Source organism: Chionomys nivalis, chromosome 8, assembly GCF_950005125.1.
Source record: "Chionomys nivalis chromosome 8, mChiNiv1.1, whole genome shotgun sequence".
NCBI lineage: Eukaryota > Metazoa > Chordata > Mammalia > Rodentia > Cricetidae > Chionomys > Chionomys nivalis.
This window is the reverse complement of record NC_080093.1, coordinates 51,072,293-51,097,991: the sequence shown is the minus strand read 5'-3', so window position 1 is coordinate 51,097,991 and position 25,699 is coordinate 51,072,293. Positions and strand designations below refer to the sequence as shown.

The 25,699-nt window shown below is 53.0% G+C and overlaps 2 protein-coding genes across 4 annotated transcripts; both read right to left on the bottom strand.

The window, feature by feature from the left end:
- Positions 1–1,010: 1,010 nt before the first annotated feature.
- Positions 1,011–11,820, bottom strand: Carns1 (carnosine synthase 1). 2 transcript variants are annotated; one of them, XM_057779804.1, is made up of 10 exons: positions 11,764–11,820; positions 11,376–11,402; positions 9,362–9,635; positions 8,620–8,709; positions 7,888–8,375; positions 7,478–7,652; positions 7,306–7,391; positions 6,453–6,684; positions 6,079–6,359; positions 1,011–3,858 (listed from the first exon to the last, which is right to left on the bottom strand). In XM_057779804.1, the coding sequence occupies exons 2-10, from the start codon at positions 11,376–11,378 to the stop codon at positions 2,632–2,634; spliced, it is 2,856 nt and encodes a 951-aa protein (XP_057635787.1). In that variant the 5' UTR covers positions 11,379–11,402; positions 11,764–11,820; the 3' UTR covers positions 1,011–2,631. The 2 variants fall into 2 exon arrangements, with proteins under 2 accessions (XP_057635787.1, XP_057635788.1); XM_057779805.1 differs by lacking the exon at positions 11,376–11,402 and having other exon boundaries at positions 11,764–11,819.
- Positions 11,821–18,782: 6,962 nt separating this feature from the next.
- Tbc1d10c (TBC1 domain family member 10C) lies at positions 18,783–25,425 on the bottom strand. Of its 2 annotated transcripts, none has more exons than XM_057778962.1 (10): positions 25,390–25,425; positions 25,033–25,210; positions 24,286–24,385; positions 24,054–24,161; positions 23,851–23,957; positions 23,568–23,682; positions 22,888–22,953; positions 22,569–22,758; positions 19,707–19,861; positions 18,783–19,429 (listed from the first exon to the last, which is right to left on the bottom strand). In XM_057778962.1, exons 2-10 carry the CDS (start codon positions 25,182–25,184, stop codon positions 19,082–19,084), a joined length of 1,341 nt encoding a protein of 446 aa, XP_057634945.1. In that variant the 5' UTR covers positions 25,185–25,210; positions 25,390–25,425; the 3' UTR covers positions 18,783–19,081. The 2 variants fall into 2 exon arrangements, with proteins under 2 accessions (XP_057634945.1, XP_057634944.1); XM_057778961.1 differs by having other exon boundaries at positions 25,372–25,396.
- Between the last annotated feature and the right edge of the window lie 274 nt (positions 25,426–25,699).

Below are 25,699 nucleotides of genomic sequence, written 5' to 3'. Positions count from 1 at the left end.
CTCTGGGGCAAGTTCGAGATTGAATGGGCAGAATCACAGGCGCTTGCAAGTTTGAGTTAAAATGGCAAATCGTCAGCTGTTCTTGGAGCTGAGTTGCCAGGCAAGTAGTGACTGCCAGAAACCAGTTGACTGTATTAGGGACACTCCCCACAATCTCCCTAAAGCTCACAGACCCTGCAGGTCTGACATTTGCTGGGTGACTGCCTGGGCTTTGTTACCAGGCTCCCGTTCTGAAGGACTCAGCAGACCGAAATAAATATGGCCTTTTATGAACTTAAGCATAGTAAGTGTTCCTGCTTCCTGGTTCAGAATAGGTACTTAAATAGAATGAATGTGTTTGAAAGGCCAGGCGGTGGTGGCCTTTAATCCCAGCACTCGGGAGGAAGAGGCAGGCGAATCTCTGATCTACAGAGTGAGGTCCAGGACAGACAGTCTACACAGTGCAACCCTGTCTCAAAAACCCAAACCAAACCAAACCAAAGCAAAAGAATATGGTTGAAAATATGAAAGAGAGATGGTGAGATGGTTGGGCTGGGGGGTAGGGGGATAGGAGGGTGGGGAGGTTGGAGGGTAGGGGGGTAAGGGGGTAGGGTGGGGTAAAATCACTTTTCACACAAGCCTAACTACTTGGGTTCTATTTCAGACCACATCTGTGATTTTGGATTTGAGTCTGTCTGGATGGATCGTCCCACTGCACGGGGGAGGCCCCTCGTGATGCAGGGTGTGAACTCAGATGTACAGAACTTATGGGTGTCCAGGCCAGCAGAGTGTTTACTATCTGGATGTGACATAGGACTGTAGTTCAAGCAAAAGAAAACCTCAAATTTAGGCCTAGATGTTAAGTATAAGGGAGGCCCCTGCCAAAGGTCAGCCCAGGGGCTCAGACAACGGGGTGTTTTTCCTACCTCTCCCTCCCTCTCCCCAGCTCCACACCTATTGAACCTGGGCGGGGCACTGTCGGAAACAAACCTAGCCCAGAAAACTTAATTAGTTGACAAGTTTTTATTGGGTAGGCATGACTCGGGAGCTGTCCACAGTTCCTGTGCTGGGCAGAAGCAGGCATTTTCAGAGTAGGTTCCCAGAATGCAGAAGGCAGTGCCAACAGAAGTCCTGCAGCCAGGCTAGTTAGGTACCCAGAGGGCAAAGCAGCGGAGCTGGTAGAGAACGTGTGGAGTTCACCAGAGGAAGGTGTCAGGAGCCCGAGTGCTGCTTCTGAGTGGGTAGGACCTGGAAGCTGAATGAGTGTGTAAAATAGTAAACAGGCCAGGGTGGTGGTGGCGCACGCCTTTAATCCCAGCACTCAGGGGCAGAAACAGGCAGATCTCTGTGAGTTCAAGGCCAGCTCCAGGACTGGCTCCAAAGCTACTGGAGCAAGACTGTCTCAAAAACAAAACAAAACCCAAAAAGCAAAACAGTAAACAGAAAAGGCTGGTCTGTGCATCCTGTCTACATCCACTGAGTTGGCTTCCTCATCCGTGACACGGGGACATTAGTGTCTGCCTGGAGGTGTAAAGGGAGATGGTTATTCCTGCTGCTCAGGCCACAGTCACAGTGAAGCACTGCTGGACATTTTCAGCAGGCTTTACAACTATCCTAGACTTTAGACAGGAACGCTAATCTCAGGTTTCATGGGCTTTGACCATGGACAGAGATCCATGTAGGTTCCCTCCTCCTATAGGTGACATGAAGAGACAGACCTGAAGGGGTAGTGGGGAAGACCTGGGTTTGGACCCACTGCCATCTGGACTGGGCACGACAGTGTGGACATGAAGCTGCTGTTTGTTAGTTACTTAAAGGCTAGAGTGTCCCAGGCTTTATCTTTTAGGCCACCAGCCAGCTCTCATATCATGACACGGAGAATTCTTATTAGTTATGAAAGCTTGGCCATAGTTTAGGCTTCTTTCTTGCTAACTCTTATAACTTAACCTGTTTCTCTTCTTTTGTTTTGCCTCAGGGATTTTTAGCTTTTTACCTTTCTTTCTTTCTTTCTTTCTTTCTTTCTTTCTTTCTTTCTTTCACTGCTTTTTGTGTCTGGCTGGCTGGCAGTTGCCTGGCTTCTGGCCCCAGGTGTGTCCCTCTCTTTCTCCCTTGTTCTCTCCCCCTCTTCTCTCTCAAGCCTAGAACTTTCCTCGTACTTATTCTCTCTGCCAATGAGCCCTGCATACCCCTCGGCTTTCTATTAGACCAATCAGGTGCCTTAGGCAGGCAAGGCGAAATAACACATCTTTACATAATTAAACAAATGCAACATAAACAAATGTAACACATCTTTACACCATTAACAAAGGCAGCAGAAACAAATGTAACTCACTTTTACATAGTTAAAGTAATATTCCACAGCATAAACGAATGTAACACATCTTCGCCTAGCTAAAATAATATTCCACAACACTAGAGTTCTGGGGATACCTGGGAATAGATGGAGGCTTTTGGGAAGTCAAGAAGACCCAGAAACGTCCAGATATTTGTTTTATGGTCCTTGAGTCCAGAAGACTATGATGTCAAAATAGCTCTACTGCTCTGGAATAGACCTGAGGCAGAGGAGTGTGCTGAACTATGTTTGGGCAAGGTTTGGAAGGAGGGGCAGAGAAACAGAGCATCACAACCCCTCCCCCTAGCACTTCATCCCTGCTATTTGAAATGAGACAGGAAATGGGCAACTGGGTAGTTGGGTCTGTCAATGCCCAAGCCCTGACAGATGCCCAGCAGGCGGAGACGGGCCTCAGCAGGGCTGGACCCAGCACAGGCCACATTGCAGTAAGGCTCCTCATACTGGCCAGGTATCAGGGCCTCCTCCAGCAGGTTGAGTCGCAATAGACCCTGGTCATGGAGGGCTTGCAGAGTCTCTCGACTGCTAGGGGAACTCAGCATATCTATGTGCTGGGACACCAGGCACATGATGCCCACCAGGTAGCCACGGGCACGAGGGTGGGCAGGCAGGGCCGGCTGCAGGCCACAGGCCACCATGGCAGAAGCCAACAGCAAATCCACACCATAGATCTCCAGGATCCAGTCTCGAAGGTAGAACCCTCCCATGCGTGGGTTGATCTCGATGAGCTTTGGCCCGGCCCCAGTCATCTTGAGCTCCACATTGAAAACTCCATCTAGCAGCCCACAGCCCAGGCAGCAGCGAAAAGCTGCCTGTACCAGCTGGGCCTCCTGCTCTGGTGCTAGCCCAGTGGGCATGCAGGCTGCAGTCTCCGTGAAGCCAGGCAGCCTTGTGGGGCCATTATCAGAGACAAAAGCAGCCAGCAGCCGTCCACCAAACACCACCAGGTCCACATCGTGCTCTGTGCCCTCGACAAATTCCATCAGCAGCATGGCATTGCCCCAGCCCAGCCCGATGCCTGGGTGGTCAGCTTCACCCTGCAAGTCATGGAGGATCCGGGAAAAGTGCTCGTGGCACTGGGGCCCATCCTTTACCAGCTGCACACCCACCGCTCCTGAGCCAAACTCCAGTTTCATCACACCTGGCAGGGGTACCTGGTCGATGGCTCTCTCCACATCAGCCTCACTCTCCAATGGGCAGCAGGCCACAGCATGGAGGGAGGTCGCAGGCCAGGGTGGGCCCGGGCATCGCAATAGGTGTAGCTGGGTACGGCTCTTCTGCTTCGCCAGGTACATGGCAGCTGGGGGGCTGCAGGGCAGACCCAGCTCACAGCAGAGCAGAGCGGTGAGCACCAAGCAGTCATCCCAGAAGGAGAAGCAGCCGTCTAGCTTCAGATTGCGTGCCCGTACCAGCTCAGCCAGCTGCTGTGCGTTCTCCTCATCTCTCCGGTGCTCCGTCACATCGAAGTGGATGAAGGTCTGCACCAGCTGGGATGCAAAGTGGTTAGGGTCCGATTCCACCAGGTGCAGCTGCAGAAACAGAAGCGAGCAGGAGGGACCTCTGTGTCAGCAGGTGTCGGGTCATGGAGGAGACAGGATGGTGTCCCACAGGGGAGGCTGAATCATAAACACCAGGAGCTCAGAATAAGTTTATTGATGACGTGTTGAATAAATGGGAAATGCAGAGGTGGGACACCTGCTTCAGACTGGAGGGGCAGGAAGTCAGAAGGAAAAACTTCGGGAGGAAAGAGCAGGCTGGGCTTGAGGGGCCAGGAGCAAGGAGAGAACACCAGAGGGCTCACTAGGACATGCTCACAAGCAGCCCCCCCTCTCCCGCCCTCCCCACACCCACCGCAGGGCTTGGAGACCAGCCATTAGGGCTGGGGCTGGAGACAGGTGGCTTGGTTATCACTCATTTTGCATGTTCTAACACTGTAAAGTGATGTGCAGGACTCCTGAGGGGCCATGTCCCCAAAGCTTGTGGTTTGCTGGAGGAAACACAGGCACAAGGCAGCTGATACTCAGGGCAGAAGCAGCCACTGATGAGGGGAAGGGGCTCTTTGCAAGGTAACTTGGCATCAGGAGTCTTTCAGTACTTCAACTGGCATACACACTATCAGGTAGGAACTGTGATGCCAAGGCTGTTTGGGAATTCCTCAAGGACCGTGCATGGTGGGAAAAAAGGTGAGGAGGCCACTGTGGTGGACTAGGGCCAGCCTGAAAGAGCCTCAGCTTTCCTGTTTCAATAGGAATGAGGAGGTCTGTTGCCTGGTTAACTCCATATCCTACAGTGTGAGTCCCTGCTCTCCCAACAGTAGAGTTGACTTGAGATCTGCAAACTACTCTTTTGCCCCCAGAGGACCCTATGTGCCAAGCTGCAGGAATTCGACTCCAAAGACCTTTTTCCCAAGGCAGAGCTAGACTCCTTAACCAGTTGTTCCAGACCTAGGAGCTACAAGGTTTGACAGTACACAATTGTAATTCCAGCATTCAGGAAGCTGAAGCAGGAGGATTGTGTTTTGAGAGCCAAGTCTACATAGTGAAACCCTGGCTAAAAAATAAAGCATGGAGGGGCAACTCAAGAGAGTAATCCCAGCCCTTGGGAGACAGAGGAAAGAGAATCTCCAAAAGTCAAGGCCAGCCTGATTTTCCTATTAAGTTTCAGGCCACCCGGGGCTGCAGAGTTAGACCCTGTCTGACATAAATAAACAATCACTGAAATAAACAAAAATAAAATAACATGTCTGAAATCCCAGAATCTGGAGATGGAAGCAGGAAGACCAATTCAAAGGCAACTGCAGCTATTTGAGGAGGCTGAGACCACCAAGAGCTATATAAGAACCTGTCTCAAAGATCCCAAACTACTGAGGGCTGGAGAACTGGCTTAGCCACTAAGAGCGCTTGCTGTTTTGCAGAGGACCAGAATTCAGCACCCACATTAGGTGGCCTGGATCCGATGACACCCTTCTCTGGACTCCACTGACACCGGCACACACTTGTGCATATCCCACACATACAACATACATTTGAAAAAGTAAAATAAATCAGGGCTGGAGGGATGGCTCAGCAGTGAAGAGCACTAGCTGCGCTTCCATAGACCAGGTTTGAGTCTCAACACCCACACGGCAGCTAACAACTGTCTGTAACTCCGGTTCTAGGGGATCGATGCTCTTTTCTGGCCTCGGTGGGCACCAAGCACCACTTTGGTGCACAGACATGCACGCAGGCAATACACCCATATTCATAAAATAAAAAAAAAATAAGAAAAGAAATAAAAACTGGGGCTCTAGTTCAGTGACAGAATGCTTGCTCGCATAGAATACGCAAGACCCTAAACTCAATCCCTAAAACAGCAAGGGAAAACAAAAACAAAACAATTAACAAGGTGGTGCACACTTTAATGTACCAGCACTAGGGTGGAAGAGGCAGGAGGAGGATCTCTGGGAGTCTGATGCTTGATTACATAGCGAATCCAAGACCTCTGCCTTCCAAGTGCTGGGATTAAAGGCGTGTGCTACCACAGCCCGGCAGACCCTTTTCAAAAATAAAGAAAATAGAGATCTGAGCTCCGCGACTGACCTGGAGTACCACCTGCTTCTGGCACATTCCAGCCAATCTGACCCACCTCTTTTCCTTCTTTGCCTTCTGAGGGGCCTTTCACAGCAACCGGTCCCGCCTCGGCGAGGAGGCCCCGCCCCCACCTTCACCAATCAGACCGCGACTTGGGGGTCGGGATCCGCCCCCGCCCACCTTCAGTCCGTAGTCGCGCGCCGCCTCCCACACGAACTTCTTGCTGACGCCGCCGGCGCCGATCACCAACAGTTGCTTTCCTTCCATCAGGTGGCGCCCCGAGCGCCGCAGCATGGTCTCCACCAGCGATGCTGCCGCCGCCTCCTTCACCGAGCGTCCCAGGCGCGGCGCGGCCCACAGCCCCTCAAGCGCGCCGCACGCCTCCAGGCACAGGCCACTGTTCAGCTTAAGGACCGCGGGGGTCAGCGTGCGGCCGGCCACTGTGAGAACGAAGTCCACGCCTGGGCCGGGCGAGGATGCGCGGACTGAGCATCGCCCTTCCCCTCAACCCGGTCCCCACGCCACTCAGACCGAGCCGCGCCTCCGGTGCTCACCGAGGAAGTCGATGTGCACTTGGCGCCCACCGCGCTGCTCAACACTCAATCCGGCCTCCAGGGCCAGCACTGCGGCCAACGCGGCTTCTGCTGCTTCTTTGATGCGCTGCCCCAGGAGCGCCACCTGCGCCGCTTCTTCCAGGCCGCACTGGGCCAGCGCCACCTCCAGTGTTCTCGGCAGGGTGTTGTGATGCCGCACGAGCTGGTCCCCACGGCCCACACCGCACACCACCTGACCACAGTGCAGCTCAGAAGGGGCTGGCCAAGACTCACCTTTCTAAGTACCCCTTCGACCCCTGAGCATCTTCCCTGCACCAAAATACAGGCCCCACCTTCTCTGCACATCAAGAACTCCTTCTTCCATCAAGACTTAAACTGTATAAATCACTCTTGGCTTCACACTGGCCATCTGGTCCCCAGATCCTTCGGGGTTATGCTGGCTTCCAGGCCCAGCTCGAAGATTCCAAACTTGCTTGCTCCTACCTGCTATGGCACTCTGGTTTTTCCTAGCCTTAGGGTGTCTCTTGAAGACCCTCCTCATCTCCTCTGGAGTTCTGCTGAGTACCCAGGTCCCCCCAGCTTGGAGCCCTTCCTGTGGGACTGACCCTAAATAGGTTTCTTCTGTAAGGAGGAACATACTGGAAAAGGAATCAGGCCCCTGGGTCCTGAATGGGGGTTGAGCAAAGGGGCCGCAGGCTCCTGATAAAGAAGGGATCAGGAGAGTTGAACAGGAAGAAATGTCAACCTCAGGAGTCCCCACAAAAATCATTTCCTCTCTGCACCAGGCCCTCATTATATCAGTGGGATTGGGCAGAGCTGGGGAGGACAGGGCCACGTCTTATGCAATTCTCACCTTGCTCAGTAGGGGCCTATCACCCTGAATCCGACACACCACTGCGCAGATGCGCACAGCCAGCTCGGGGCCAGGTGCGGGACTGCCTGGGGGAACAGTGAGAAGTTAACCGGGAGACGGGGTGTAGGAGGCCAATCTCTGCTCCCAGTTCCCGGCTAGCACAGGCGAGAACCTGGCAAGGGCAGGCGGGCAGGTGGGCACATGGCCTCCACAAGGACACTCTCCTCCTCCTCCAGCTTCTCCAGCAATGCCAGCACGGTGTTCACCACTGCAGACGGCTCCACCCGCAGGTGCAGGCGCAATGCTTGCTGTCCCCGCCAGCGCCAGCCGCTAAGCCTCACAGCCACCTGCAGCAGAAAAGGGAGGACCCTCCTCACCACCACCTCATGGGCCTGAAATGTAGGGTGCTCATGCCACTATTCAGTATGTAAACTGAGGCACAGGGCACTGCTGTGGAGAAATGGGGCAGTGGCAGAGCTGAGAGTTTGGGATTGTTTCCCAGTAGGACTTGGTCATCGTCACATGGGTTCCCTCCTCTGGGTACCCACAAAGACCTCAGCGCAGAGAGGGATCTCCTGTTACCTGTGATGCTTCACCCAAGGCCTCGGAGTGCACAAAGGCCTCTATTTCCTCTTTCACCAGTGTTTCCTGGCCCTCCTTCCCACTCAGCTCCACCAGCCGTAGTCCAGGGCTGGCATCCCCTCCCCGAAGCAGCCCTGGAGGCCTATAAGTGAAAGCCAGGGTAGCTGGCACCGCCACACCGGTCTGCTGGGACAGCAACCACCTCGTCAACAGCCGGTCCTCCAGCAGTCGTGCCAGCTCCGCTGAGGCTCCTGTGGGGCAAGTGAGGTTCCGAGCCAGCTCTGCCGCCTCCCTGCCATGGCCAGATTCTGGCCCCAGGCCTGCCAGGAAGTAGGTGGCATGCCGAGGGGGAACAAAATCATCCAGGAATGTCAGGCCCCCTGGATAGAAGCTCACAGCCTTGGAGACCAGCAGGGACGCCTCACCCTCTTGGCCTGGAGCTACCACCTTCATCAGCCATGCAGGGGACAGGCAAAGGAGCATGTTTCCTGTGGGCAAAGGGAAGAAAGTGGCTGGCCAGGGAATGCTAAACGGTGCCAACACCCTCCATCTCCTGCCCAGGCTTCAGTGTCATGAGAGTCAGTGACTCCCAGAACCCACCCCTGCTCAGAGCAGCTGGTCCTGTGGAATGCAGGCAATTGCCAAGGTTGGTGGGTATTTTGGGATATGGCCGGGCTAGGGCGGGGCTGCCCTTTCTGTAGGAGAGAGTAGGGAACTTGGGCACACACTCACCAGGGCTCTGGACCCCACCCTCCAGCAACAGAGACAGAAAGGTGCTGGGGGAACCCAGAATGCACAAGGTCACCTCTGCTCCAGGGCGGCCTGAGGGAAGAGAATATCGCCATGTCCTCCTCTTGGCTGCCCTTCTGCCCATTTTCTGTGACCTCCCCATTCCCACCCTCAGAGGACAGAGGGAGCTCAGCATGAAGTGGGAGGGATCTGCCATCCTGCGTTGAGACTGACTGTTTTATCTGCATCTGATCCAGAAGACTCATCCTCCAGAATCTAACCTGAGTTTGGATTTTGCATGTGATCTCAGAAGGGTCACTGTTTCTCTAAGCCTCAATTTTCCAGTCTGTATGATGGGAACAAGTTTGTGTTCTAGCTGCAGATCATTTGGTCCACACAAAATTATTCATGACCCACCTGATCTATGAAACAAGGAGGCATCTTGGGATCGCAACTGCTCAGCTGCCTCCATAGCATCTCCTAAGACATCATTCTAGACGTTTCTGCTCCACAGTATATGCAAATGGTACCGTGGAATTCCAGGGAGCAGGTGGGGTAGGGTCGGACATGGTGGGGAGCCCTGACCGGATGTCCTTGGAGACAATACCTGCCTGCCTTAGGCCCTCTGGTTTTGCCTTTAGACAGACCAGAGCCTGGGGGAGACAGCCTGAACAGACAGAGAAGCGACTGGACTGAAGGTCCCTCCCTGTCTCTGGAACACCCCCTTTGTGGAGCCCAGAGGTACCTGTACAAGGTGCCTGGCTGCGGTCCTGGGTCTCAGGAAGGCCAGCTTGCTGCAGACAGCTCTGAAGGAGACCATAGTAATACACAGTCCAGGCCCGAGCCTCAGCCTCTTCTGGGGACCCCTTGCAGTCCAGGCTAACATCCTGGCGCCAGGGCCCAGGGAAGCACCCAGTGGGTGGCAGGGGAGCGCTTCCTTTCCATGGTCCTTCCTTTCCATCCAGGTCCTTGGAGCCCAGGGGACAGTCCCACTCCGTACTCAGTGGATCCTGGCAGAGCTGAGCGGGGGCAGAAACGGTACATCTTGGGCAGGATCGGCAAGGGAGCACTTCAAGTCACTTAATGGTATAAACCTGCCTCCCAGTCTTCCCACCTGGTTCCCTTTCAAAGGACCAGAAGAGGGTGGAGGGAAGGCGTACGTGGCTAGACGTGGTATCCTGAGGCTAGTCGCCTGTTAGGACTGCCGAGCCCCACCCTACACTAACTGGCTTTCCAGGGGCCCAGGGTTTGTTCTTTGCATCACTGCAGTCCCAGTTCCACACAGTGCGGACACACAGTAACTGCTCCTCAGATGGCTACTCACTAAAATACCTCAACCATTGTCCAGCTCTGGTCTCTCTGGGCCTCAGTGACTCATCTACTATCATGGACCTTGCTGTCACCTATTACCCATTAGGTGTATTTATTTTCTATTCATCACCCCTATGCAGGGCCTCTGGGTGAGGACTGGAATCCTTTTCTTTTCTTTTTCTTTTTCTTTTTTTTTTCTTTCTTTTTTCTTTTTTTTTTTTTTGAGACAAGGCTTCACATAGTTCAGGCTGGCCTCAAGCTTGTACGCTATGGAGCATGGCCTTGAACTTCTGATGTATCTGTCTCTCCTTCCAAGTACTGAGATTACAGGCATGTGCCACCATGGCAGTTTTACATGCTAGTGCTGGGGCTGGAACCCTGCCTCCTGTAAACTGAGCCAGCCCTCTGCCAACTGCCTTCAACCTCAGTCCCTCCATTCAATCTTGTTCTTCTTCATTTTTCCTTTTCTTTCTTTCTTTCTTTTTTTTTTTTTTGAGAAGGGGTTTTGCTCTTTTGACAAGGCTGAGAACTCAAGGCATTCCACTTCCCAAGTGGAGAGATTACAGGTGTACCCCACTACATCTGCTCTCATGGGGAGGGGGGATTAAATCAGGGCCCGCCCACTACATGCTAGGCCAGCATTCCTCTAAACAAATTATAGCCTCAGCTCTGTTTTGCTTTTGTTGTTTTGCTAAGTGGCCCATGCTGGCCTTGAACTGTCAATCCCACCACACCTGGCTAAATATCTCTATAGGCGTCTGGTGTCCTGGCACTGTCTTCTTTGCAGGAAGTCTGACACCCCCATCCCCTCTCTGAGGCTGGGAGTCTCAGCATGATAGAAATGGGGACATCACTCCTTGCAGTGTCTGGACCTATACAAGCCTGGAAGCTGGGCCTCTTTCAGGAGATAGACTGAGCCACCTTGGACAGGTTGTTTCTTTCTCTGGCTTGGTTAGCTCTCACCTGGATGCCTGGTGCATGACTTATTCCCACCCCATTGGTTCCAAAGAAATATCAGGCCTGAGGGGGGGATCATCTATTGGTTCAGAAACTGTAAGCTATGCCCCAGACATCCAAGGTCTGGGCCTCAGACCTTCCATGCATCTCAGGACACCAGGCCTGAATTCTTTGTGTCCTTTCCTAGAAAAGTACTCTGATGGCACGGACTGTAGGTTCATCGCTGTGTCCCCAAACCCAGACCAGTCCTGGGCACACAGGTGGTAGTTAATAGGTGCTAGCGGAATGAGGAACTGTCGTTGGACTGACAGCACCTACCTCCTGGGAATAATGTGGCCCAGGTGAGCGCCATGTGCACTGGGTAGGGGTCAAGGAATGGAGCTGGTTATGGGGTGGGAGCTGTCAGAAGCAGGACTCTTTGGGTGCCAGTTCTTGCCCTCCCTCTATCCAGGGACTTGGGCCTTTGTGGGAAGGGACCACAAGAGACTCACCATCTTGAAGGTGGAGAGGCTGAGAGACTAAGGGACAGAGAGACAAAGCAGGGATCAGGGCAGCCAGGTCCCTAACAGACCTTTCAGCCCTGAAGACTTTAAGGAACCCAGATACCCTCTGTCCTATCCCTGCCCCACCCCCACCTCAAGGAAAAAAGAGAGACTCTGCTCCATGGACCCCAAGAGCCATGCACCTCTGAGTCCTCCACCCCACCCCACCCCCTGTGTTACTCCAGCTATACTGGGGTGTTGGCTCAGCCCCTGCACCCAGGGTCCCTGTGAGTATGTAAGGTTAGTGTCCAGCTCTACAGGTTCTCAGGGTCCCCAACCTGCATTCCCACTTATCCCTGCTCCCTGCTTCCCCTGGGGTAGGACAGGAACGGGGTACCTGCTGGTAGCAGCAACTGAGCCAAGCTGGGCAGTCGAGCGAGCGGGTAGGCAGAGACCGAGGGAGTGCGGCAGTGGTGGAGGCACTATTGCTAGTGGTGTGCCCTTATATAGTGAGCCTGACCATGCTGGGGCGGGGCAGCCTGCATTCATGCCAGGGCCCCGCCTCCCCCTTTCCCTTGTGGCTCCCCTTCTCTGCACCTCAGGCTTAGGACAAGGGACTTGTGGGCCCGAGGTGTTGGGATCCTACGACTGAGAGAGGTAGTTCACAGGACAGAGGGGTATCCTTGGACACAGCCCTGATCCCAGGCAAAGACTGTCCAGACACAGACAGATCTACAGTGAGATCCACAGGGAGAAGGGAGGAAAAGCCGAGGGTGATCACGGTGAGGAGAGGCAGTGTGGGGAGGGCTGAGTCCAGCCTAAAACTGGCACTGACTGCCTGGGGTCGGGCGCAGGCTGAAGCCTATCTTTAGTTGGAGCAGAGCTCCTGGTGCTCCCAGCCAGGCAGCTGTCAATCCTAATCAGGAGTCCCTGGCTACCGGGGACACTCTCTCACAGTGCCTCCTGAGTCAGGGTCTCTGCCTATTAGGTAGCATGAAGGCAGCCCAATAAAATGCTGGTGTGAAGCCAGCAATACACTGGTTTCCATGGCAGGGCCACCAGCCAGGAGCAGAGCTTCCAGAGGCCCGCACACCTGATCCCTGCACCTGCAGGTGCACCCACTGTCTTCCTGAGAACCACACAGTCCTATTCGGAGCTCGTGCTGTCTGCTGTGTGTATCATTTACCTGAGCTCTGGGCTCAGAATCTGGACATCTGCCCTTCACTTTCCTTCTGCCCCAGATTCACCGTAGGGTCTAGCCCCATATGGCCTCTACCTTCCCCCAAGCACTCTGATCCTCCCTCCCCCTGCTTAGCTTCCCAGAACTGTATTGTTCTCAATACAGTACAGCAGCTTTGCAAGGAGAGCATTAAGGAGGCCCAGCATGCCTTGGGGACAGAGGTAGCAGCTTTTGTAGTTTCCCAGTGAGTGCCAACACAGTAGCCTGTGAGGGCCCCCTGTCTCCCTCCCTGGGCTCCCTAGTCCTGGTCAACCCGCTGGACTTTTCCTGCTATGAGAAATCCCGCTCCAGGTCCACACCCTAATTGTCACCATTCTGAGTCCTACAGTGAGGGGCGCCACCCCGGGAACCCCACCCATTCCTTGCTGTGTGTATGGCCTGAGCTCCAGAGGGTTCTACTGTGGGGACAAAGTGGAGTACAGAGGGGTCGTGCAGCCTCTGGAGACTCAGTTTCTCACTTTCAAATGGGGGTTACTGTGCATTCTTTACAGGTCTGGCGGAGTAGGGGTTCTGGATACTAGGTGAGCTTGTGATTCCAGCAAATTCTTTTTTCCTTCCTTTTCTTTCTTTTTTTCCTAATTTATTTACTTTTATTTTATTTGCATGTATGTCTGTGTGAAGGTGTCAGATCTTGGAGTTACAGTTGTTAGCTGTCATGTGGGTGCTGGGAATTGAACCCAGGTCCTCTGGGAAAGCAGGCAGTGCTCTTAACCACCAAGCCATCTCTTCAGTCCTTCCCCCCCCCACCCCAAGACAGGGTTTCTCCGTGTAGTCCTGGCCATCATGGAACTCCCTCTGTAGACCAGGCTGACTTCAAACTCAGAGATCCACCTGCCTCTGCCTCCACAGTGCTGGGTTAAAGGTGTGCTCCACCACCACTGCCCGGCCTGCAAGTGCTTATTGCTGTAACAGGCCTGTGTGAGAGCATGCAGTAGCTCGGCTCCTAACACTGCAAAAGCTGCTAGGGCTCTGCCTGCACGCGTAGGGAAGCGGGAAGCAGGCTCAGAGAGGTGGTGTGGTCTGTCCAAGGTCACACAACTGGTAAACGTTAGCTAGCTGGAATCCTTCCTGTGCTCCACTGTGTGTGCTGCTCAGGGAACAGCATGGGAACAGCATGGTGCCGTCTACACCCCCCCCCCAAAGCCCGGAGAGGCGTCAGGGCCACTTGTGTTTGTCTAGCAGGTGAAAAAGAAAATTCTGAGATGTCTTAAATGTACCTACAAGTAGTGGAGGGGAGGGGAGGGAACAGAAGTAAACAGCTAGCAGCTTCTAAACTGTTGAAAGGTTGGGCCACACTCCAGGAGTTGAACCATGAGGGTGCCATTGTTTTTACAATCCAACCAGTTAAGAAGCAATATTGCAGCCCAGCACTCAGAAGGCAGAGGCATGTGGATCTCTGTGAGCTTGAGGCCAACCTGATCTACAGGGCAAAGAATAAGTTCCAGGACAGCCAGTGCTACACAGAGAAACCCTGTCTGGAAAAACCTTAAAAAAAAAAAAAAAATCCCAGCACTAGACAGGAAGGAAAATTGCTGTAAATTTCAGGCTAATCTTGGCTATTTAGTTGGCTTACTAAGCTTACTGAGTTTGTGGCCAACCTGGTCTACATAGTGAGTTACAGTTACAGCCAGGGCTACACAGACAGCATTTGGGAAGCAGAGACAGGTGGATCTCTGAGTTTGTGGCCAACCTGGTCTACATAGTGAGTTACAGTTCCAGCCAGGGCTACACAGAGAAACCGACTTGAAAACACAACCAAACAATAACAAAACCCAACAAGACAAAGACACTATAGCTGGGTGTGGCGATCCCAGCAATCAGGAGGCTGAGGAAATACGGTGTGTTGAAGGCTAGCCTGGGCTACATAGAAAGACCCTGGCTTGAGGGAGGCATGGTAACCCACACCTGTAATCCAAGCATTTCAGAGGCAGGTAGGAGGATTAGGAGGAGTTCAAAATCATTTTGGGTTACATATGGAGTTTGAGACCAGTCTGGGCAACATGAAATTTTGTTTCGAAACACAAGCAAATAAGGCCCTGTCTCAATAAGAGAGAACCAGCCAAGCATGGTGGCATTCACCTGTAATCCTAAAGTAGGAGCACCATGTCTTTTTGGTTTGCTTTGGTTTTTTTTTTATTTACATGAAAGGATAATATTTATTTAAACAGAGCTCAAATGGGGTAACCATGGTATCATCAGAGTGCATCCAAAGGAAAAAAAAGGGAGGAAGAACCAAATGAGCCTCAATCAACGGCACTCCCACACCTTAACTGTTTGATCTACACTGCCAGTAACCACATAGGGTGCCGTCTTGTGGAAATCCAAGGAGGTAATAAAGTATTCAGATGCATTGAGGGTCTTCATGCATTGCTTGTTCTTGTAATCCCATACACGGAGAGTTTTGTCATCAGCACAACTCAAAATAAACTTACCCCCAGAATGGAACAGAACTCCACGTACCCAATTATCATGACCCACTTAGTTTTGATTGGTCCTATCCTGTTCCTTTCCCATCTTTCTTCTAACCTTTCTCCATTGTGCCCCTTTGCTTTCAATATTGGTTTTGGTTTTTTGAGACTGGGTTTCTCCGTAGCTTCTTGGTTCCTGTCCTGGAACTCAGTCTGTAGACCAGGCTGGCCTCGAACTCACAGAGATCCGCCTGTCTCTGCCTCCTGAGTGCTGGGATTAAAGGCGTGCGCCACCACTGCCTGGCGTATCACCATGTTTTTGTAGCCAGCTTTGTCTACAGCAAGTTTCAGCCCAACTTAGGTTACCTATCAATAGCCTGTCTAAGAGAGAGAGAGAGAGAGAGAGAGAGAGAGAGAGAGAGAAGGAAAATAGCCAAGTATAGTGTACACACCTGTAATCTCTACTTGAAAGATGGAGGCAGGAACAGGAGTTAAAAGTTCAAGGCCAGCCTTGGCTGCATTAGCAAGTTAAAGGTTAGATGTTGAAGAGATGGCTCAGTGTATGGCTTAGTCGTTAAGAGCACCCACTTTTCTTCCTGAGGGCCCAGGTTCAAATCTCAGCACCTACATAGTAGCTCATAACTGTCTGCAACTCCAGTTCCAGGGAATTCAACATCTTCTTCTGACTTCCTTGGACATCAGTCAAGCAATGGTACATATATATACATACAGGTAAAACATTCATATACACAAACAAAAATACCTGATAAGATGATTCAGTGGGCAAACACACTTGCTGCCAAGCCTGATAACCTGACTGCAATCCTGGAAGCCATAGACCCAACTCCTGCAGGTTGTCCTCTGACCTACACACATGCTGGGCAACGGCAGAACTGCTCCAGTCTTCGGGCCAGTATCATTGTGGTGGTTCAATAAACTATATTATTTCAAGGACATCTCTGTCTCAAGAGTTATGAAAGGATGACCAATCCAAGTTGAGCAACTTGAGTCTGAGCTTAGGGCACTGATTTGTGGGCCAGGCATATGGGAAGAGCTGTGTCAATGTCTGCCTGGCAGGGTTAGGACAGACTCTGCCTGGTGTCATTATGAGAGTAAAACGGGCAGGGAACCAAGAGGGAAGCTGGAATGGGGGTGGTAATCTGCCCATTACCTGTAGGGGAAAACTGAGTCTCAGAAAGATCCTGAAAGTCTTTCCTGTTCAAGAACTTGGCAGGAAATCCAAATCTGGGCTCTGAACCTGGGAGGCTGCGGGATCGGAGATGTTTGTCGTGGGTGAAAGCACAAGATGGAGATCAGGATCAGAAGTCCCCTTCCCGCCCATCCTAGGGGGAGGATTCACTTGGCCTTCCACTCATTGCTGAGCCCTGCTCCTGTCCCAGTTCATAGCTTTTGTAATGTTACAGGTTGACAGACACCTCTGGCTGTCATCCCAGCTTGTCTCACAGGCTGACACCTTAGGTATACTTCCTGACTCAGCCCCTTTCCAGATAGTTTTTTTTTTGTTGTTTTGTTTTTTGTTTTTGGGGTTTTGAGACAGGGTTTCTCTGTGTAGCTCTGGCTGTCCTGGAACTCACTCTGTAGACCAGGCTGGCCTTGAACTCACAGAGATCCACCTTCTTGTGCCTCCTGAGAAGTCCTAGCTGCCTCTGCCTCCCATCGTGGCCTTGGGCTGCATGCTAACTTCCCTCCTGACCTCCTTTTCTCTACTAAGGCTGTCAGGACCTGTTCAAAGCTGGGCAGAGATCTGAGCAACAGCCTTATGAACCCCACATAAAATAATAACTAAGCTGTAGATAGATACCCTAGTGAGTGACGAAGAGGCAGGAAAGGAGGCCCCAGAAGTCCTATGTCTTTTTTCTTTCCCTTATTGCAGTGGGGATGGACCCCAAGGTCTCGCACAAGCTAGACAAGTGCTCCTCCCTAAGTGGTTTGCAGCCCTCTATTTACTTTCTTGTTTTGAGATGCAGTCTCCCTAAGTTACACAGGCTGACCTTGAATTCAGTAGGCTGGGCAAGACTTGAACTTGTGACTCTCCTGCCTCGGTCTCCCATGTAGCTGGGAGTACAGGCCTGCACCACCAGGCCTAGCTTTTTGAGATGTTTAACACAGGCCATCCTGGAGAGTAGGCCAAAGTGGATGTCCAGGGTTGCGGGAGGAGGGACTGCTGGTTCATGGGATGCCAAGAGTGGAGGTTGACTTTAGGACTGACATGGTAGTAAGGATTCAGCCAAGTTCACTCTACTTCTAAGCCTCAGCCTCCCTAGGGAAAGTATGGATAAGGCTCTGGCCTTCTGTAACTATTTCCTCCAGACCAGGCTTCATGTGCGGGACACAGGTCTGCCTGGCCCTGGCAGGTACCACAAAAGTGTATATGAGGTGCTTTGCTTTTCTTCCTTTTTTGGGGAGGGGATAGGAAGGGGCGGTTTAAACAGGATCTCACTAGGTAGCCCAAGCTGGCCTTGAACTCCTGATCCTCTTGCCTCCACTTCCTAGGTGCTGGGGTTCCAGGTGTGCATCATCTGGTTTGGCTCCCAGGGTGCATTTCTACAGCCCCATCACTAGAACATTCCAGGTTCTGACGGGACCATGCCAGAGTCCCAGCACGGCTGATAGGGAACCTCCCACCTGAACCAGGGACCCACACCTATTACCCCCAAGTGTGTAAAACTGGTATGTGGTTTCCTGTTTGCACACTTTTTCTTTCTCCAACACCGTATCACAAAAACTGATACCAGGGACTTTGTCATGACCAGGGTAGTGCCACCATACCTCCAAGGACACACTGACCTCTAATCCGAATCTTACACAGGAGAAAAACTCAATTAAAGAAACAAAGCAAAGAAACAAACCAACCCACTCCTGAGCCATGGAAGAGTACCAGGTCTTAGCCCATTGCTTCATAAGGTCTCTCCCTTTGTGTGGGTGGGGGTGGATTGCTAGTCTCCCTCCAAATCAACACTGTCTGTCCCTCCCTCCTCGAGTGGACATCTCCTTCTTCCCTTCACTCTGCGCAGCCTCATTTCTGTTGCCTCCACCACAGCCACTGGATGGTTTCCCTCGGAAAGGAGGGCAACCAAGCCCTTCTCCCCAACTCCTGTCTGGCTCCCACTTCAGGGTGCTAGGAAGCTACCCAGGGGGCAGCCAGGACTGGGCTCTGTGGAGAAGAGGCAGCATCAGAACCAGCTCTGTTGTCTTGACAATGGCTCATGTCCCAGGCACCCTAGGCACCCACAGGGGCAATTACTGAGTGTAGGAGAGGGTTTCCATGGTGGCGGTCCCAAGGGGTACACCAGGCTTAGGGGAGAACAAGGGCTGGCAGGACCTTTCTCCTTTGTCCTGAGCACACTAGGTCTTTGTTCTTGTCTCGCTCTCTTTGACAGATGGGACCAGGAGCATGGCTGGGGAGGTCAACATGGCTTAGAGTCCCCTGCCCAAGGGAGGCCTGAGTCATCTGGGGGAGGTAAAGAGAGGCTGGAGTCCCCCTCTGGGGCCCAGCTCTCATTGGGGAGCCTTCCTCTGGCTTGTAGAGAAGCCTGTCCTGTACCCTGGAGGCTGCCACTCATGGGCTTGCAGCTCACTCCTTTCCCGTAAACACCTTACCCAGCAACCAATGGGTAGCCTTGGCGTGTCCCCATATGGGACTATGACAGGAAGGGGGGACGTGGGCAGGGGGGAACATGGCAATAAGTCCAGGGTAGAGAGTGGAGGAATATTTGATCCAGCTCTATCCAAGCATCTTCTGTCAGGTTTTATTTGAGGTTCCCCAACAAGAAGCCCCTGGGGGTACCATATCCCAGCCAGAAGCTTCACCCCTACGCTCCTTCAGTGCTGGCTTTGATGCTGGCAGGCACCAGGTCGCTCCTCACAATATCCACTCGGTATCCTTCCTTTATCTTTGTGCCTGACACAGTCCCTCAGGTGGGGAGATTCTCCCCTCCTCTAGGTGCTCCCTGCTGGGAAGAGAGCAGTCACACAGCTCCGAAGTAAAGTGCAATACACATTTCTGGAACTGGCATGGCTCTTCAGATGATTAAGATATGGTACGCTCAGAAGCGGGTGTCCAGGAAAGAGGTGGAGCCTCGGTGGGACCTGGAGGGACCCTCAATAGGGGGTCCCCGGGCCCTTGTCAGGAGCCCATGGAAAGTCTTGCCACGAGTCTGTGGTTTGCGCCGTGGTGGCCTGGGCTCCTCTGGGGGCTGCACCACTATTCGGGGTATCTCAGGTTTGGCGCTTCCTCGAATCCTTGCCAGTTGCTGGGACTCAAAGATGGCTTGGGCTCCAGGAAGGCGGGCCTGTGGCAGAGGTGCTGGCCCAGGAGATGACTTGGGCAGCTGGGCCAACTGGATCCTGATTTCCCGTTGCAGATCTCGCTCAGACAGGGCTACACTGTGCACCTGTGAGGAACAGTTGACGCTGCCTTTGCCTGGACTGGGGTGGCAGGGAGCAGGAAGCCTTGAGGTCCCCATGGGCAGGCAGTACACCACCCCAGGAAGTGGCTGAGGGCTGAGACACAGCTTGGCTGGGACCCGAAGAAAGACGGCTGGGGCCTGGGGTTCTCACATTCTCTGCAGCTCAGAGTGCAGGAGCTGCACAGGCCTCACCTGGGCTGTGTTCCCAGCTGTGCAGCATGGGCAAGGCCACTGAGCCTGACTAGCTGAGAGAGATACCCACCTGGGACATGAAGGCCTCTTCCTGCAACTGAGTCGGGGGGATGGCTCGAAGGGCCCCCAGTGTCTCCAAGAGTCCCGGGCATGCTGCACGCTGTTCTACAGTGCCCAGTGCCAGGCGCATGAGTGTCAGCCCAACACGGAACAGAACCTTGGCACCTGCAGGGAGGGGAGTTAATCACTCCCAAGAAACCAGTCTGCCCGATCAGTTCTTCAGCTGAGTCAGCCCTCAGACATGCACCCTCTTACCTCACTCTCCTCAGCTCAAGTCAGGAAAAACGGCCAAAGACTGCAATTTGTTAATTTTTGGAGACAGGGTCTCATGTAACCAGGCCTCAGTCTGCCTATGTAGCTGAGATGACCATGACCTTGATCTGAGTCCCCGTCTCTTCCTTGCTGGATTACAGGCACGTGACACCAAAGTGCCTGGTTTTTTGTCTTTTTTGAGACAGTCTTAATCTGTATCCCTGTCTGGCTGAAACTTAACGCATAGCCAAGGTTGGCCTTCAACTCACGGTGATCTATTAGCCTCTGCTTTTGAAGGCTCCGATTAGAGGTGTGTGCTACCAAGCTCCATTTGTTTTGTTTGGTTGAGACAGGGTCTCACTGTAGCCCACGCTGGCCTGGAATTCATTATGTAGCCCATGCTGGCCTTGAACTTGCAACCATTCTTCCACCTCTGCCTCCTGAATACTGGAATTACAGGTGTGTGCCACCACACCTGGTTATCTATTTAGTGTGTGTGTGTGTGTGTGCGCATGCGTGCATGCGTGCATATGTGTCTGTGTGTGTATGAACTGCCATATCACATGTGTGAAGGTCAAATAACCTCTTCTAGAGGTTAAGGGCACACTGTTAATCCCAGCATTTGGGAGGTAGAGGCAGGCAGATCTCTGTGAATTTGAGGCCAGCCTGGTCTACAGAGTGAGTTCCAGGACAGCAAGGGCTATTACATAGAGAAAGAAACCTGTCTCAAAAAATAAGTCAATTCTTTTCTTCTACTGTGTGAGACCTGGAGGTCAAACTCAAGTCATCAGACCTTACCTGTTGAGCCATCTCATCAGCTCACGCATCTGGCTTTTTGTTTTCTTGAGATAAAACTCACTCTGTAGGCCATGCTGGCTTGGAACTACGTGACCCAGCCTTGCCTTGAATTCAGAGCAATCCTCCTGCCTTGGTCTCTGAGCTGGGATAAGACACGTGGATTATGATGCCTAAGGAAGACTAGAATTTGAGGACACAGGACCTGTAGGGGGTAAGCCAGTCTCAGGACACTAGACACTCACAGGCAGGGCAGCCAGCCAGGAGCCAGGGACTGCCAATAATCTTATGCCAAGCCTTCTCAGAGTCTCAGTATCCTGTCTCCTCAAGGAGCAGTTGGGTTGGTGCCTATTAAGGCCTTTCCATCTTGAATCTGCCACCCTCTAATTCTAGGAAGGTTCTAGGCGGAACTTCATTTCTTCCTAAACCAAGAACACAAAACTCATAGCACTTGTGAGCGTGTGTGTGTGCACGCACACACACACATACAGAGAGAGAAGAAAGAGAGAGAGAGGAGGGAGGGAGAGAGAGAGAGAGAGAGAGAGAGAGAGAGAGAGAGAGTAACCTTGGCCAGTCCTAGGGCCTCATAATCCCTTTCCGGCATCTTCTGAACCACTAAGAGCAGATAGGATGTCAGGGAGACCCAGAGACAACTGTGACTTAGAAAAGAACAATTGCCGCCGACAATGTCATCGATGCTATTAAAGGGACCTGTGCAGTGCTTGTCCCCAGATAGAAGGGATAGGGATCAATTGGACCAGGATCAGCCCTACCTCTTTGGGATTAGAGGCTAGAGGAGAGGGGATATGTATGCTTTGGGTACCTAGGCCAGGATTTTTGTTCGTCTGCTTTTAAGATTTGGAGACAGAGTTTCATATAACTCAAGTTGGCCTTGAACTCAGTGTGTAAACAAAGAGGATCTTGAACTTCTGATTCTTTTGCTACTGCCTCCCAAGTGCTGTGGTGACAGCCATATGACACCATGCCTAGTTTTACACAATGCTGGAAATTGGGTTAGGAACTTATTGCATACTAGGCAAGCTAGCTATATCACCAGTCCAAACTTGAACCTGACTGTAGGAGCAATCTCTAGACATATGGAGCAGCAGAAAGCAGAGCCCTAAAGACCCATAGTCCAGCTTGGCTCTGCTCTGATGCCCCTTCCACTCTCTTTTCTACCCTTACTTCTCCATGCCCTTCCTCCTAAGAGTCACTTGAGTTGGCTGTGACCTGATCTCCCCGCCTGTGGTGGCCTTCCTGGCCTCTAACTTCCACCTGCGTGCCTTCCAGTTTACCACCTTCACAGAGAAGCCAGAGCCATCTTTAAAAACAGCCACCACCTCCTGCTGCTCTCCTGACACCCTGTCACATCCCTTGATTTATTTTCTTCATGGCACTTATGACATTCTATAAATATCTTCTTAATTCGGGTACTGTCACCTCCTAGCCCCACCCCCACCAGAACGAAAGTTTCACAAGCTAGCTGTCAGCGTCAGCTTGCAGGGCCACTCAGGAAGAGCCATGCCACAAGGCCCTGAGGAGCATCTCCTACTGCTGTGGACCATGCCTCAGGCCTGTACATCCTGAGCCTCTGACATTCCACGTGTGTCTCAGCCAGTCTGGCTGTTGCCTAACAGACCCCTGGCCCCCATCCCCATCCTTGCACTCAGCTGCCCACTGTGTCCTTGTGACAAAGCAGAGGCTCTCGCACGTTACTCTGGGATTGAGTCAATGAGGTGGACACACTTAGGTCCATGTGATGCAAGGCTCCAAAAGGGCCCAGCAAATTCAGAAAAGTGAGCTAGCCCCCCAAGGCCCCACTCACCCTCACTAAGGAAGGCATCCCAGATGCGCAGCACTGTGGGGAAGGGCAGCGAGCGGGTGAAGAGGCACAGGAACCACTCGGGCAGGTAGAGCAGCGGCCCAACGCCTACCTGCTGCAGATGTTGGTACACACGTGGGAGCAGCCGCCGCAGAAGGGCCATGAACACCTCAGCATCCAGCTGCACTGCCTCCTACAGCCAGGCTCCTCATCAGTCTGGCTTGCCAGTGCTGCGAACCTCCACTCCCCAAACCCAGGCTTCTGATCCCTCACTCCCCCGAGCCCTTACTTCCCATTTTCATATCCCTACCCAGCCTCTCACCATGTGGGGCCCATAGTAGCCAGGGAGGTAGACCTCGCAGATCTGCACCAAGCACCAGAAGGCTTCCTGGGGGCAGGGCGCATGCCTGTGAGCCCTCATGAAGGGAGGGTCCAGAGGGGGAGAAGAGGTAGGGAACAGGCACAGGGGCATGGACTCAGGCCACTCCCACCCCACTCAGAGCCTGCCCTGTCTTGAGGTTGAGGGGTTGGAAATCACAGGGCCTGAGATTCTGTATTTGGGGGCCATAAGGCCCTCTAGGAAAAAGTTGGGAAGTTTTCAGAGTTTATATCCCAGAATCCGAAGGCCACTGGCATCCCACCCTGGGCCAAGGCCATGGTGCTCCAGACTCCCGGCTCAGTGTCACAAACCTTAAGCTAGGGAAGCCAGTGTGAGCAGATGCTCCTGGCCAGCCTGGGCACAGAACAGAATTCAAAATGCCAAAGTGAAATTTTCTTCACTGGGGTAAAGGTCAGGGTCAAAGGTCCCAGGTTTAGAAGTCAAGGATGATAGACTTAAATGTTACTGAGACTGGTGGACATGAGGCTTTGGTCACTAGAATAGGGCTTGGAAGTAAAGGACCACAGTTCCTGAGGTCCGAATACCTGGGGTTGGAGCTCAGGACCCTGGGGGCACAGGTGAATAGGGACTGAGGATCTTAGAGCAGGGTCAAAGTCACTCACCTCTGGGGGCAGATGCATGAGCAGCACAGCAGCTACAGGGCCTTGAGCCTGGCAATAGCCCTGCTCTGGCCGGTACAGAGTGTAGGCCTTGAGAATCTGCAGCAGCCCCTGCTGCCTGTACCAGAAGATCTCATCAGGGCTAGCCTAGGCACCCTTCCCTGCCCTTCGGGTCCTCTTGCCCAGGCCATCGTCTCCCTCAGTCAATGGTGTAACTCTGGACTAGGGAACTGGCTGAAGCATCTAGCATGAGGACTTGGGGTCAGTGGGTATTCCTGGCCCATACCCGTGTCCCTGGGGTGACACAAACATCTCGTGCAGAGGGAACTGGCGGTGCAAGTCCCTGCCAATGGTCTCCATCCACTGCGGGTCTCCAGGTGCCGCTGCTAGCTCCTGTGGGTGGTAGGAAGGTGGATGTGAGGACTTAGGGTAGCAAGGAGTTCTGAGAGGGGAGGAAAAGGCAAAGCCGGCCACTGCCAACTTCCTCACCTGATAAGTGCCGGGGTTGTTGTTCTGGCACATCTGGGCCCCGCACAGCAGGGGCCAGCACCGGGCTCGCAGGGCAGATGGGATGCCCTTCCGGCACTGCATCTTTACCTGCGGGTGAGGTCCAGTCGTTATGTTAGGGCAGCCTCTCTCATACCTTTCCATTGGCCAAGGGGTCAGAGGCAGCGGGGATTAAGAGCTAGGGGGACGTAGACACGGACCCCTCTTCCCTCACCTTCTTGTATCGTCGAGACATGGTCTTCTCCCAGTGTGAGGTCATCTCCACCCACTTCATCTCCCGCTGGCGGATGAGGTCTGCAGAGGGTTGACCAGGCCTGGAGGCACATGGCACAGCATTCCTTGGAACATATACCTTCCCGTCCCAGGCCATCAGAGAAACCCCAGCTCCTGGCTTGGGGATCGCTGAGGAGTCCTGGACGGGCATCTGTGGCCCAGAAGCTGCCAATGGTTGTCATGGTTAAAGGAAGGGAATTTGGCTTCAATGGGGAACAGGAACAGGAGACTGAGGGGGTGAGGAGGTATGTATTGAGGGAGGGTCTGTTTGGCTGTCACCCACAACAGAGACAGTTCACAGGGATGCTGACTGGACAGTGCCCTGGCCTGGAAGCCAGAAGTCCTGGGTGTGAATCTGCTCCTGTTTCTGATCTGCTGTGTGATGTGGGGCCGTTTCTGTCTGTCTCTGGACTAGCTGTCTAAGGGAAACCTGAAGAAGCAAAATGAGAAGAGGTACAGACTTCCACCTGGTGCTCTGGGGCCAGAGATTAAACAAGGGAAGATGTGCAGCTATAGGGGAGCGTTCAGACCCTCGGAGGATAAAAGAGCCATGAAGGGACATTGCCTCCACTACCCTTCTTACCTGAGCTCTGGGTTAGTCTCTACAGCCAGCCCCTGAGGCCGGGCCTACCTTCAGAACTCAGTCCTCAGTCTCTGTACCCTGTCTCCCTACCCATGACTCACTTACCCCAGTTCTGCTGAGTTGCCACCAATGAAGCCATAGCGGTCAGCCTGGCGATATGGACCGGGCCCACTTAGCTCCGAGTCAGACCCTAGAGAGCTAGAATCATCCTGTAGTTCTGATGACAGCACCAGGTCCTCCCCCAGGGTCTGGGCCATTGTGCCCTAGACCCCAGTGTCACAGGCTGCAAGACATACAGAGAGCCAGCGTGAGCAGCCAGAAGCTGTCAGGCTGAGGCCGGGGATTCCAGTCACCAGTACTCAGCCACAGGAGACTAAGCCTCCTCTGTCACTGGGGAGTGGGCCAAGCCCCAGGTGCAGCCCCAGCCCCAGCAGCCCACCTCACCTCCTCGCTGCACCTCACCTCCTCCTCTCACTTCCTCCTCAGTCTCAACTTCAGCAGCCTGTTGGGGGCCCCTCCCAGGTGGGGGGAACTCCCCCCTTCCTCTATGAGGCTCTTCCTGCTTGCCCTAGTGCCCGAGCCTTGAGCTCCTCCCATCCACAGGATGCTGGGTGTGATGAGTCCCTTAGCTCACCAGAGATGAAGATGACAGGCCACTAGCAGGTAAAACCCAATTCATGGTTCCAATAAGAATTATGCTTTAATGTTTTGGCTCCTCCCTACTCCGCTTTCTTTCTTTTTGCGGAGTGAAGGGGTTACTGTCTGGGAATGA

Coding starts and splice junctions, on each gene's coding strand:
- Carns1 (XM_057779804.1), bottom strand. Junction 6,360..6,452: donor AGTGCACATCGACTTCCTCG/GTGAGCACCGGA, acceptor CGCCCGGCCCAG/GCGTGGACTTCGTTCTCACA. Junction 3,859..6,078: donor CGCGCGACTACGGACTGAAG/GTGGGCGGGGGC, acceptor CTGTTTCTGCAG/CTGCACCTGGTGGAATCGGA.
- Tbc1d10c (XM_057778962.1), bottom strand. CDS start 25,184: ATGGCCCAGACCCTGGGGGAGGACCTGGTGCTGTCATCAGAACTACAG. Junction 24,386..25,032: donor GGCAACTCAGCAGAACTGGG/GTAAGTGAGTCA, acceptor ATGTGCCTCCAG/GCCTGGTCAACCCTCTGCAG. Junction 19,430..19,706: donor AAGAGGCCTTCATGTCCCAG/GTGGGTATCTCT, acceptor TGTTCCTCACAG/GTGCACAGTGTAGCCCTGTC.